This window comes from Ptiloglossa arizonensis, chromosome 3 (genome assembly GCF_051014685.1).
Source record: "Ptiloglossa arizonensis isolate GNS036 chromosome 3, iyPtiAriz1_principal, whole genome shotgun sequence".
NCBI lineage: Eukaryota > Metazoa > Arthropoda > Insecta > Hymenoptera > Colletidae > Ptiloglossa > Ptiloglossa arizonensis.
The window spans coordinates 4,761,044-4,776,209 of NC_135050.1; the positions used below are offsets into that span (position 1 = coordinate 4,761,044).

General features: G+C 29.6%; 1 protein-coding gene across 7 annotated transcripts in view; it reads left to right on the forward strand.

Annotated features, from left to right (window-relative positions):
• The first annotated feature begins 875 nt into the window (after positions 1-875).
• Positions 876-15,166, forward strand: part of LOC143143968 (uncharacterized) — a 42,206-nt gene continuing 27,915 nt past the window's right edge. For 5 of the 7 annotated variants that reach the window (XR_012991304.1, XR_012991305.1, XM_076305851.1 and 2 more), the window contains exons 1-6: positions 876-1,007; positions 2,667-2,690; positions 3,183-3,525; positions 3,867-4,184; positions 10,741-10,960; positions 12,562-12,696. Coding sequence is in view for 5 of the 7 variants with exons in the window: in XM_076305851.1 (XP_076161966.1) it covers positions 2,670-2,690; positions 3,183-3,525; positions 3,867-4,184; positions 10,741-10,960; positions 12,562-12,696 (1,037 nt within the window). In the remaining 2 variants the exon portion in view is untranslated. The remainder of the gene's footprint in view (positions 1,008-2,666; positions 2,691-3,182; positions 3,526-3,866; positions 4,185-10,740; positions 10,961-12,561; positions 12,697-15,166) is intronic. The other 2 variants (XM_076305853.1, XM_076305855.1) reach the window with 2 other exon arrangements.

The window sequence follows — 15,166 nt, forward strand, 5'->3', positions numbered from 1 at the left end:
TACAATAATATAAAAATGAAATAAAAAATTATATAATAATATATAATATATAATAATGGAATATAACAATCCATAGTTAATATATGTTACTGTTGAAATTTTTGGCTATTTCAAGCGAAATCAAAATACTTAAATTAAACTAGTGTATTCAAGTGAAAAATACATGTGTAGAGGACACCAAAGTGGAGTAAAGAAAGCCATTACGTTTAAATTATGACCTCACACCAATCACAGTCGAAAACAAGATTCTGGCGGTTCTGCGCCTTTGACTAGACGCCCTCTATAAATACTTTAATCAGTGAAACGAAGCTCTGGTAACCAACCACGTGACTTACATACCGAAGGCTAGAGCTCTATACTAACTCGTACGTATATATACATACATGTGTGTATATTACAAATTCAATAAAAATTATACAAAATTAATTCAACAGTGAAAAAGTCAATAAGAGAAAATATATGAAGATATAAAATAAAGTAATACAAATAAGAATATATTTAACGGACCCAAAATAATAATATATTAAAATGTACTTAAAAAAGGAATTTAAATAATAATTATATATAATTTATTAATCGTTGCAATGAAAATGTTAGGAAACGTGACAGAAGGATAATAAAATTATAATAAAAAGGTAACAACATCAGTTTTTCAATTGTTTGTGAAATCTTTTCGTATTTAATACACGATACGTTGCGCCTATAATAGTCTTCTAGAGAGAAATACAACAGACCAATGGGACTCTGTCACAAGTTACACGGGTTGGATACCAGAGCCTTTCATCTTACTGAATGTGAATGAAAACATGCCTGATGTACAATTATCTAGTGACTTTTTCGTTGAATGCGTTAAGTGTGGCAATACATAACACATACTTATCGCTTTCCGTCAAAAGTGTTCAAGGTGGAATTCGTTGACGCCATTTCGTACCTCGTTTCGCTGTAGCGTCACGAAAGTTTCTTCCCTTTTCCTTTAATTTCATTTCGCCAAAACGTCGCAACAACATGTAAGTAGTAATGTAATTTCATAATAAAATATTTGACATAGAAAAAAATTGTAGACAAATTTCCAGTTTAAAACTCGAAGAGACTCGCATATCGTCAGTTATTAGGGTACGCCAAGGGCCGGTTGTTTTTAGATATTTCTTGTACGTTATATACTTGCATTATAATACTATTTTTTTACAATTTTATTTGCATCGTGTTATTTTATAGTTTTTAATAACAATAATTAGATTTCGGCAGACAAAAAAAATTGTTTTTTTTTCAATTCATAAAAAATTGATAATTTCCATGGCCTTCAAAAGTATATACGCGTCTTTTACATTTACAAGATTGGACATCGATAACGTCTTAAAAAGCTTTTTTTTAAGTTACTTGCTTTTAATAATTTGTAATATTTTTAAAATTCGTGAAATAATAGTATTACTTCACAATTTTTTGAAAAATACATTGTTTTGTTCATAGTATAAAACACCTGTTTTTATGTAATAATAAATAACAAAATGTTATGTACTGATTAATATTCTTGAAATGCTATAGCTTCTCCATTTCAGGAAGTTTCAAGGAAATGTACATATCTAATACTTACATGTAACCATTTCTACCAAAGGTACTAATTTTTAATGCATATACAAGGATCTCAAATGTTTACGATTTATTCCCTTTCTAACATAGACTACTAGAATTATTTTATATATTATTGTATATTTATAATTAAAAATGAACATAGTGTGCAACTTCATTAAAATTAGTTGCAATAAGAGAAAATATCCTGTTTTAAAACTGAAATTAATAAATGTACCTTCAAATTGGGTACTATTCATATTATTGATAATTTTTCAATACTGTTTAAAAGCACAAACATGTATGTGCAGAGGTAGTATTTAATACCTTTTTAACAGTTTATTTGTTAATCTATTATTTTTATTTATTTTTTCTTTTACTGTTAATTATGTACTTCCTGCACATATCATTTCAAAATAAAAATTTCAATCTTGATATATGAAAAGATAATTATATAAACACTAACACATAATATAAATTAAAATAATAACTTTCATTGAACATAGGTTGTAATCTAATAGAGTTTTGAAAAGTGCAAATAACATCTATAATTATTTAATTATATATGGAATATTTTTGTACGTATGGATATAATTGAAGTATTCATTTCAATAGTTAATAAATTACTCTTTTATTAACTATTTCTATAAAAATTATGATTTTTTAAAAAATTGTTATCAAATTTTATGCGAGAACATTAAAAACGTATGATGGAATATAAAATGTGTAATTGTCATATTACACTGTAAACAATTTGAGTTCTACATTTTGCAAACAATTCAAATTTTTGTAAAAATTGTATAAATATTAGAAACAATTGTATTTTCAAAAGCTTGATGCACAAGCTACTTATATATAGTTAGCAAAACAAAAACTTAACCCAAATGTATAGCCATACTATGACTTCTAATTGCAATTGAATATGTAAATTGATTAGATAAATTAAATAAATATTTCTTGGAGGTAAATAATTTTAGAATATGATTTTAGCAATTTGTACAAGAATTATAAATAATAATATTAAATTAATATTATTTAAAACTAAAATCATAGTAAATACAAAATAATAATTAATAATATTGGTTATTTTTTATTTTCAGAAAATGGTTTCATCTAATCAACCGGTAAGAACAATGCTAATAGTAACTTGTATTTATTATTTTATGTTATTTATAAATTTGATTATTTATTTATCATATATATTTTTCTATTTGATACAAAGTATTAACACAAGTTAAGCTACATAATTTTTCTGTAGGTATGTAATGTATTGTTCTTCTGAATTTTGACTTTATATACTTTCATAGAATCTACAAGTAATGTATAAATTTGATTACCGATACATATTAACATTAAGTGATTATTATCAATCAGCTCAATAACATTACATAATCATTATTATATGATTTTTGTAAAATAGAAACAATTTTGAGCAAGATGAAATCTCAAACAGACATCATACTTTTGACAAACAAGAGTATGATCGATTTTAGAGATACAAAGTAAATGTAAAATTTTGTGCAATTTGTCTAACTTCATTTATAATCACCTGTTATATGATTATATAGACAAATGTAATCAAGAAGTATTACTAATTACACATTTCAATTTTACAGAGGAAAACAAAAATATTTGTGGGTCGGTTACCAGAAAATTGTCGCAGCGATGAGTTGCGACAATTATTTTTACGTTTTGGTGAAGTAACGGAATGCGATGTCATGAATCGGTATGGGTTTGTCCACATGGCACGCGAGGAGGATGCAGCTGCAGCAATCAAAGCCCTCCACAATTCCAACTTCAAAGGGGCAACAATCAATGTGGAACAGTCTACTGGCAAATCACGTAGTGCAGGAGGGGGACGCAGGGATGGAGACAGAAGAACTGGACCAATGAGAGGTGGTAGAGGAGGACGAGACGGTGGTAGAGACGCTCGTCCTGGACCTTACAATGATAGAAGAGGTCAGTAGTTGTATTTTTATATAATATTTTATCTAAATAAAACTGTTTTCTCATTGTTAATAATCATTTCACGTAACCTTTATTATTATTGGATACATCCTATTTTAGTATAATTGTTATCTGATACAATTTTCATACAAAGTAATATATTTGCTGCTATGCTTAATATTACAATTGGTGAAGCTAATGTTACTATTAATGAAAATTTGCATACTAACTCAATACAATATACTATAAAATAATCAATTGCAATGAGAAAGTAGTAAATTAAATAATAGTAATAATACATGTTTATAATGCAGACTAAAAGACCAGCTGGTTATTTTTGGCATGCTTTACAGTTCTTCCGATCCAACTCGTTGGTTACGATGGATCTGCTGCAGGTGGCGTCGCAACGGGGTACACCGATTACAATCGTGGGGCTGGAGACTTTAGTGGACGTGGAGCAGACTTCGGTACTGGATACACTGACCGTGGAGCGTATGGCCAGAATGTGGGAAATGCGGCAATGGGTTACACTTCTACTGCGCCTGGAATGGGAGGAGGATACGGACCAGCAACTGGAGCTGTTGGAGGATATGGACCAACTGGAACAGCCGATTATGGTCGAACTGCAGATTATAGCCGCGCTGCAGAATTTGGAGCTAGAACAGATTATGGTAATTACTCTAGTACATATTTCTCTAGTTAGTATTACATAATACTCGTAATTAACCTTCTGCATTCAAATGCATTATTTTATTTATTTATAAATAAACAAAATTATTTCTAAACTCAAATATAGTATTGCCTTAATATTTGAAACAGAATCTTTTCTACTGTTTTATCCATTAATAAAAATACAAATGTTTACCAAGGTATAATAAAATATATTAAAATTTAAATTTCAATTAATGGACAATTTATCTCATACGCGATAAGGAACAAGGAACCTTGGCTATTGATAAGTTGAGGTTCAATCTTTATTATTTTATTTCATTCACTTTCCTTACCAAATGTTATATAATAGACTTGACTTTGGCTGAAAGTGAAAATGTTTGATCCCTACCTGGCTTAGTGAAAAGAAATACTAATACTATGTTAAGTTTGAGAGAAGCTGTATTGATATTAATATTGTTTAATTCTCTCTCCTTAACATGTATTATAAATTATATTGAACACTTTATGATTGGGGAATACTTAGGCATGTATGTTCTATTGGTCGTAACAATTTTGGAGCAAGAAATGTGGTTCATAAATCTAGTCAAATATTAAACAAAAGTATAGTTCATCTTGTTTTTCTAAATTGAATTATCAGATAATATATGGACAAGAATGAATATATTTATTGAACATAAGAGAAGCAATTATTCAGAATTATGCTTTCTTAGGCTGCTTACATTTTAACCACATGGAGTATGGCCACTTTCCAAACAATAATAAATATTAAACTTATAATAATACAAGTGCGTTTGTGTAGAAATATACATAACATAATGAAAGAACAGAACATGGTATTAAATGGAACATAATATATATCATTAAATGTAGATTTCCATTATGTGGAATGAAGAAGAAATGGATAAAAATGTTTTATATCAAAAATAAATTCACATTATAAGGGCACTCCTATTTAATTATACTATTCATTCAAATGATTTTTATGATTCATAAGAAGCAAATCGATTAAAATAATGAGTACAAACACGAATAGCGATCCGAAGGTGTGTGCGCAAACACATTTATTTTTGTTCTATTAATCGATCCTGATTCGATCGATCAGATCAAGCCGGTCATATGAAACTCGTCACCTCCCAACGGAAAGTTTATAAACTTTATAAACGTTTATATTTTTTCAAAATTACGATTTCAGAAATGGTAAATATGAAATATAAAAAACTACTTTAATGATTTATTTCAAAAATTTTATAAGTACACTTAGAAAAATGATTTATGTGTTGGAATTTATTTTTAAACAAAATTTGTGATAAAAGAAAACAAATACTGAACTTAAACAATTTTTCAATTTCGATTTTTTTTAATAAAGACAATTTTGTTCAGATTCTACTTTTGTTACATAGAAGATAATACTTTTCTAGATTATAAATTCATCAACAAATTCGTTTTTAAATTACCCACCAGTTTGAAAGTATATGGGTCCTGATATGTTTACCGTTGAAAAACATTACGTTTACGTAATTGAACGTAATTCTCGTGATTATTAATATTTTTTAATATGTTAACAAAGCATTCACTGAATAAAGAACAATAGACTGTGGTAATTTCAAATGATTGCAGTTATTAGTTTCCTAGCAATGTAAGGTTACAGAAAGGTTGATTTTAAAAATTTTGAGGCTTAACTACTCCTTTAACAAACCACATTTCTCTACTATTGCTCTTATGTTCTTGTAAATATATTAATCAAAGATTGTTCTGTAAAATCAGTAAATTTTATTTCGCTTTAATGAATTATATCATTACTTCTGACAAAAAACATTCTTTATTAATTTGATTGCAAAATGATTCTGCATTTTATAATTTGAGCACACAAGACAGGTTTCCTCTACTATTTCAATGAAGTGTGTCATGAGGTATTAATTTCTATTGTTTAAAGCTCGAGAGTTAACGCTCGATGACGTTAGTGTAACGGCTTGATGTACATAGGTATGCGCTCAGAATTATCATATTGATGATTAGTGAAAGTGACTATAAAATATTCTAACCTAAGAGTAAGTACGATAAGCCGCATGAACCGCGATAAAATAACATTGCGTTATCAGTGGTCCCGCGATGTATAAAGTGTTAACTGGTTATTTATTCAAGGATTAATCTATAATTTATTAAATATATACACTCTATTGCAAGGCAATACCTTTCTTCTCATTAAGAGTATTTAATTATACGCGAAAATGTTGAAGGAATAGATTGTTTGGTTTGAAAGGTCATATACTCTGATAATAATTATTTTTTTTCAAGATCAACGATATTTTTTGCGTGAAATTACATATTTTTATCATTATAACACAATAATCGAGTTTCCTAACAATTACAAAAAATTTAGAAATTGTTGTGAATGAATGTGAATAATTAAATAACAGAAATAGTTAAGGAAAGTTTATTGTAATAAGTGTTTAAAATTGTTTCCATCGATTTCTAAACATTTGTTAATTCGATTTTGACATGAGACTTGCACATTTATGAGCATTTGGGATGTTGTGTTTGATGGATATCAAATTTAAACATGTTTAGTGAACTATGTTCATTTCATTAGTTGCCACTTTTTTTTTATACAGTGTAAATACAAATTTCTTGATTAATACACTTATGCCATTATTAAACAATATTCTTCTATGCTTACAACTGATTATGTAGCTTTAACATAATTAATCAGTGTACTGCTGATTCTTTTCAATGAGGTTTTATCAGCAAGAAAATTTGTATAATCAAATTAACAAATGTTTCCAAAGTCAGTAGAAATAATTTTGAATATTTATTACAATAAATTTTTCTTTACTACACTTTTTCATGTACTTATTTCAGTATTTACATTCATTTTGATCTTTTTGTAGTCAAGGTCATGTGAAGGTCATAATGAATAGGTAAAGTGCTAACATCTCATCTCTTTACAGTATGTATCCTTAACCTCCTTGTTATGCACACTCTACAGGCGTTCTTAGAAGTAACAAAATGAAAATAATTTTGTTAATATTATTCCATCCACAAAATTGCATAAAAGCTTTTTTATGGCACAAATGCAATACACCCACATATATATGTGTATCTACAGAAAAGTAATTGGGTGGACTGCATTCCATTTTTCCCTGAGTATCAAAATACCTAGTCATAGCCTTGGTAAGATGTTTTGGGAAATTACTTTATTATGCAATCGGCAGTATATCGTATCGCTTCATTAATGTCATTGAACGTTTTAACTATGCGACAAATAAATTGATATAGAAACTTGAAGTGATAAAGAAGGATACTGTAAACTAAACCGTATTTCCTCCACCCACCATGAACTCCGTCATGATACCGGGTGTACATTTACTACCCCGTTTATGTCTTCTCTTCTTCTGACCGTAACCCTGATTCTCATCCCGATCCCGATCCCGATCCCGATTCCGATCCCGATTCCGATTCCGATCCCGATCCTGATCCCGATCCCGATCCCGATCCCGATCCCGATCCCGATCCCGATCCCGATCCCGATCCCGATCCCGATCCCGATCCCGATTCCGATCCCGATTCCGATCCCGATCCCGATCCCTCATCTTTATTTCTTTGCTCTTGTCTATCAGCTTTTCTGCCTGTGACGTGTACTTTCTTTCTATATAAAATTTTCGATTTTTTCTCCATTTTGCACACTTCTACTTTATTGTTCTTTTAACATTTTTATCTTGTCTTTTATCTTATTGTCCCCTCTTTCCCTACCAGATATCTTATCATCCAGTCAGAGCCTAATATCTCAGAAATCTTTTCTACATCTCTTCCATCTCTTTTCTTTCTCATCACTATCATGTATGTATTCGCCCTGTATACAAGTACATTCTCTACTTAATAGTGGGAAAACTACATAGTGTTGAATAGCTGCAATCTTTTCATGTAATCTTTTTTTAACTTTCTCTTCCCAATTTTTTTATACCTGCATCCTCAATAATGTTACTTTCTTCACTTTCTATTTTATTATCCGTTTTTCCATATAACATATTCTAAATTTTTTTTCTCTCTTTTGAATGTTATCTCATCTTTTTCGATCTTTCATCTGTTTTTCTAAATTTTAACACCTTTTCACGTTTATCTGATTATTCCCATCACTTGCTCCTCTATCTCTACAATTCTCATCATGTCGTCTGCATATGCTAGTAAGTAAATTCTTTTACCTATTCTTGTATTGTTCATGCCTTTATCAGGACTTCTTCTAAATCTGTCACCAACTAGGAATTCTCCCCTCCCTTATTTGTTCTTCTCTCTCCATTTTCCAGTTTACCACATATCTGTTGAATCTTATCTAATGACTTCATCACCCACTAAAATATTGTTTGATTACTTGATATCATTCTTGTATCTTCCATTTCCTTTTTGAACTTATTTGCTAATGCCATTACATATACTTGGTACTCTGTCGACCATTTGGCACTCTTTTTTATCTTTCTCAATTTTTTTTTCATTACCCTTTTTTCACTGTGGCATAATTAATCTCTCAATTATAGAAATTCTCCAACTCCCTAAAATTCCTCAAGTTATAATTGAGTAAAAAGAAATTCATTTTTTAAATAACTGTACTGTACTGAAAATCAACAGTTTTCAAAATTTTGAAAAACTTGTTGAGATACGTTTAAATATCACTAACAACTATAATATTAGGTGGACCGGAAAGTAATGTCGTTTCTGCGCATGTCACTATTTGATTGTCATTTGTCAGCTCATTGTGTACATTAAAGTCGTAGCAAAGACATTCTGAGGTTATAGTGACTTGTTTAGTTGTAAATAATTAAATTTAAAATTTTTCTTTACAATTTTGGGTGAAATGGCCAGCCAAATACCAGAAGAGGTACATATCCGGCATTGCATGCTTTTTGAGTTTCGCAAGGGTAGTAACGCAACAGTTGCTACCAAAAACATTTGCGATGTTTATCCAAATGCATTAGACGTTCGTAAATGCCAAAGGTGGTTTTCCAAGTTCAAATCCGGTAATTTTGATCTTTCCGACTCGTATCGATCAGGAAGACCAACAACGTTAGACAATGACGTGTTAAGTGCGGAAGTGGAAGCAAATCCGTGTCAAACAATCGAGGAATTGTCAAACAGTCTTAACCCACCTTGGTCGACCATCCAAGAACATTTGCAGCAGATTGGGAAAGTAAGCAGAGCAGGTGTTTGGGTCCCGCATAATCTGTCCGAAGAGAACAAGGCTAACCGATCCACCACATGCAACTTATTGCTTCAACGGCACAATACAGAAGCGTTTTTTGATCGCTTGATCACCGGAGATGAAAAGTGGGTTCTTTATGATAATCCAAAACGCAAAAGGCAGTGGCTCTCTCCAAATGAATCGCCACAAAGTACTGCTAAGCCAGGTTTACACCCCAAAAAGGCCCTTTTGTGTGTTTGGTGGAGTATTCGCGGCGTTGTTCATTTTGAAGTGCTGAAACCTGGACAGACTGTGAATGCAGACCTTTACTGTGAACAATTAGATCGTGTAAATAAATCTTTAATTGAAAAGTGACCAGCGATTGTCAACAGAAAAGGCGTTATTCTGCAACACGATAATGCAAGACCGCACTGCGCAAGACGAACCTTGGCAAAAATTAATGAATTGGGGTGGGAGGTACTGCCTCACCCACCATACTCGCCCGATGTTGCACCATCGGATTTCCATTTATTCCGATCGCTTCAACACTTTCTAAGTTGCAAAAGATTTGCAAATTTGGATGATATTCAAAATGCCATCTCTGTATATTTTGCTCAAAAACCAATTGATTTTTATCGATCCGGCATTGAAAATTTGCACACTAGATGGCAAAAGGTTGTTGATAATGAGGGTGATTATATCATTGATTAAAAATAAAAACTCGTTAAAAATTTATGTGTTTGAATTTAATGTAAGGAAACGACATTACTTTCCGGTCCCCCTAATATATTTAAGTTTTAGCAAAATCCGAGATGTTACTCCAAAGAATACTCGATTTCTTGTAGAATGACTCATTTATGTCTTACAGCTAATATTTCTATTGACAAACTCTGATCCTCATTTACATTTCTTGAAATCTATAGCTGGCTGTTTGAACTTTTTTTGTAGCATAAGACATTTTGTTTATATTTGTTTATGCTTAATACCAGTTTAAGGCTATATTATATTGGGTTGTTTAATTCCTAATGATAAGTATCATATAAGGATTTAAACTAAAAAAGATATGGTTTTGACCATTCTCAATGAGTTTTAGAATATTTTATGTCTAAAAACAGAGAAATATATGTCTGGTATTTTATAATTTGATTTATTTTAATAACTTTTGACATTCTTTCCACAATTCATATTGTGTTTATTAATTACAAAGTAAGGCGAGTATTAGAAATTTTGAATGCAAAGGGTTGTAATAAATGTTGCATAATTAGGTTTGTTGTTTTGAATATTGAACTTGGCCTTTAAATTTGATTTACTCACAAGTAAAATAAGTTTAGTTCAGACAACAATGAAAAATATTATTCTAATATGAAAATGTATGTAATTTGCAGTAGTGGGTGGTGGGATGACGGGTGATTTTAATCGTGGTGCACCAGGTCCAATGGATTATGGACGCACTGATAATTTTGGTGCAAATCGTACAGTTGATTATACAGCTAGAAATGAATATGATCGAAGTGCAACTGGACCTATGAGAAATGGTGGTGGTGCTGTTGCCACTACTGGGTATGGAACAGGGTACACTGATGTAGGATATGATGAAAGTCACTGGTAAAGTATTCTATCTTATTTGATTTCCAGCTTTAGATTTAATTTTGTAATTTGGCATTAGCACTTAGTATTTACGTATAACTAATTATACTTTCACTAATATATCTTACTAGAATGTACAGTAAATCTCGTGTATATGTCACCTGTTTAAAAGTAACAGATTAAGATACATTCGCAAGATCGGATTTTATCCATTACTCTAAATTAAAATTTGCATGTTTGTCATTATATTTTCATGAGAATATTACTAATAAATTGGCAACGTTTACTTAATGGAAATGAGTTCATGCATAACCTTATTTAGACTATACTTATTTGTATGTTAATTAAATCATTGCTGAATTCTTTACATCAGAGTTTCATACAGTAACAAATTGTGTTTCATACAGCATAATAATTATGCTGCTTGCCTTTGTATTAAAATCATCACAAAGTAGAATAATTTGTCTGTACGAAGCAAAATCACTTAATCATGTGAGTATTTAAATGGAGGAATTAAATTGTAATAGAATGCATATTTCAATTCACAAACAGATATTCGTACAATGATTTCATTTGAAAAGTGTATGTACTGATTAAAATCTCAATAGCTAGCAAATCAATTTGATCTGTATTATTCTTGCAAACACATTATTAATTTTAAATATTCACTACTATAGTAGACGATTTAATTTTAGCAAGTATTGTATTTAAACTAGCAATTAATATGTACTCAAATAATTGACTAAAAGTATTTTTCAAAATTATAAAGATTTTATTACATATACTTGAACTTGCAACAATGATTGATTGTTTTTTTTTATTATTATTATTTTTACAAAGTTATTTTTGGTTGATAGAGAAAATAGTTTTTTATCAGAATAAGTTCATCTTTAAACCCATTTTTACCCGAAAAACGCAATCAATTCACTGGTAATACTCTCATTAAAATATTGTAATGAAAAATTTGAACTTATATTAATAGACGAATTATCTAGACATGTGTGAACCTCAGTCTCAGTGCAGAATAAAATAATTCTATCTTTCTTGAATATATGTAAATGAATGAACTGTCGTTTGGCGACATATATGCGAGGGTGGCTGTGTTTAGTAATATTATTTAAAATATTAATTTAAATGTTCAAAGTATAAATGAATATTTATCAATAAAGTTTAAAAATATGATATTTCTTTTTGATAAGTACAATAATTGTACATTGCATACATGAATTTTAGAATCGAGAAATTGCTAAGAAATATAATATTGCATAAATATTAAAGAACTTATGTATTGTAAAAAAATAAGTATTTTATAACTGTACAAAATTCAAACATAACAATTATGAATTGAAACTTCATTTTTATTCTAACCTGCGATGTTTATACTATTTTAATGTATGCAAGTTCATTGTACTTTAAATTAATTATGCTTGAGCAACATTTTAATGCGTTATCCAGGATAGAGTAAAAATAAGTTAATATATTCCAATTGTGTATGACAGGGGTTATCCGGGCGGGCCTGGGGATATGATGGGTGGGCCTGGGGGGGTAAGTCAGGGAGTTTCGATGGCCTATGACAGGAGGGATGGTCCCCCTGTTAATGATATACATCCATTTAACAGGCCAATGAGTACTGGACCCAGCTACAGCACTGGGGCGCCTAGTTACAGCACTGGTCCTGGACCACAAGCAGACATGTTTAGTAGAAGACCTGGCAGTGCCGTCCCCAGTGGTGGATATCCACCTGTCGGTGGAGGGTAAGTAAAACTATATATTTAATTTAAAAATGTACACTGATTTTAATTTATGATGTGATAGATACATGCTTTTTACGTCTTATTGTTTTTTGTATGGAAAAAAGTTGAAGCTAAAAATGAGAATTATTTGAAAATTATTTTGCATATTTCTTTTCTTGTAAATTATATTTGCTTCATGATAATTTTTTCAATATGCATATGTAATTTAAATATACTTTATGTATACAGAATAAACGTAAATTTTTTCTTTCGCTCAAAACAGTAGTTATTTCTATTATCATAAATGTTGCACAAAATATTAGAATATTAATTGGTTGTAAATAAAGATCCTTCCATGTAAAGTTTATTTTTGTTTTTGAGTATAAGGCTGTGAACATCCAGAATAAATATTCTTTGCAGATCTAACTAATATTAAGCTCCTTGTGTCACTTCTGAAATGATGAACTTTATTTATATATTTTTGTTTGCTTCTTTTAATAAAAGATCTTTATGTATCAATGCTTTAGGACTAATCATTTTTACAGTGTACTAGAAAATTAATTCTGTTTTAAAAAATATCTATGGGTGGTGTAGATAAGACTAGCATTGAGAGTTTAAATGGATTCCTATATCTACAAAATAAATCTAGAAACTGGGTCAACCTGAAGCTTTTTTCTGCATGGAGATACAAAGAATTGATATAGAAAAGGGTTATTAAATGCTATAATTAATTTGTGATATAATTTTTGTTCTAAGTACTATGGATAAATAACTGCATTTTACATTTGTTCCTCTGATTTAAATGATGCTACTAATATCTTTTACATAAATAAATTCTTATAATCATTTTTGCACATAATAGAAAATAGAATATTTATAGAAAATAGAATACCTTGTGAGTCTTCATCTTATTATTTTAAGTTAAGAAGTTATTTTTCCTGCATGTATTAAAATATTTCATCATTACAGTCTAAATATTTTTTATTCGTTCTGTGCCTCTTATATCATCAATTTAAACAAAAGGTTGCGATTACACTTTGTCTTTTTATAAAACCTCCCAACGAGATGGAGCACTAGTTCATAACATTCAAGTTATAATACAATACATAATACATCACAATGACTGTTTTGTTACTTTACACATTAACTTAAAAAGATAATGAAAAATTTAAATGAGCAAATAAGAAAACGTTTGGACTGTGATAGTAGAACGTTTGAATACACTGAAACAAAGTAATTAATTCTTGGTGTGCTAAAGTCAACTCTGACACGGTATATTTTCTTAATTGGGAAAATATTTATTATGGAAATTAACACAATGTATGAAATGTTTTATAATGTATTTTGTTCTCAGAGATCGTACTGTAATATTTTTATATGCAGAATGATGAGAAGTTAATTTTTATCAACTGTAAGTGGTTTTATATAAATAAAAAAAATGCAAATGCAATATACATTTGTATTGTTACATTTAAAAACACTATATCCTGAATAGATAAATTTTATTATGGTGTTTAACATATTTCTATATCAATTTTTGTTTGCTTTATGTAGAAATTAATTATAGTTGATTCCAGTTTCTAGAATCATCTTTTGTACATTGAATCCATTTCATCGTACACATACAGTGTCCCCAACTGGGAGGCAGGTCTGCTATTCCAATGATATTGAAATATATATAAAAAATAGCAAAAGGATTAACTAAAACTTACAAAGGGAAGACACATCTGACCTAGTTACAGATTTTGACGAACTCTCACATGATAAATCTTTATCGATAATAAAATGACACGTGTCCCTTTTTTTAGATCTTAATTCTAGAAAGACCAAGCCAGGAGCCGTCACATTAATGATTAGAAAAGGCTTTTTTGAGCCAACTTACATTATCCATAACTATCTTTGAAAATCACCTTTAAAAACAAGTTTTATAAATAATAGGAATTTCATACACGAGAAAAGAAATATTATGAATGGAAAAAAACATATATTGCTGAAAATTTTACTGTATTAGGAACTTGTATCTAATAAGAACTTGATATACCTGACATGATGCCATGCATTTATTGCATATATTGCACTATTCAAGTGCTTCTTACATATGTGCTTTTTGTTGTCAGCAATTGATAACAAAATTGCTTTGCATTCAATAAATTATATTTTATTCTTTTATTTTCTATTACACACTTGTACTGCTTTTCTTTTCCATTTCGTTTTTTGTTTTTTATTAAATTTGTTTATAGCGTCATTCCTCATACATTTTTTTTAAAGTATTTGTAACATTATTTTATAATTCGGTCAAATTCAAGATTCTATCACACATTTATTTTTTAATTCATTCATTGACTAATTTTTGTAAAAAGATTCTTTGCCTGTTTATATTTTGTAAGTATTCTAATCTGGATGAATTATTATAAGCAAAGAATATGCATTTACAGCCAAAGTCTTTACTAATGCAAAAAACATTAATAAAGATCACATTTGACTTTCACTA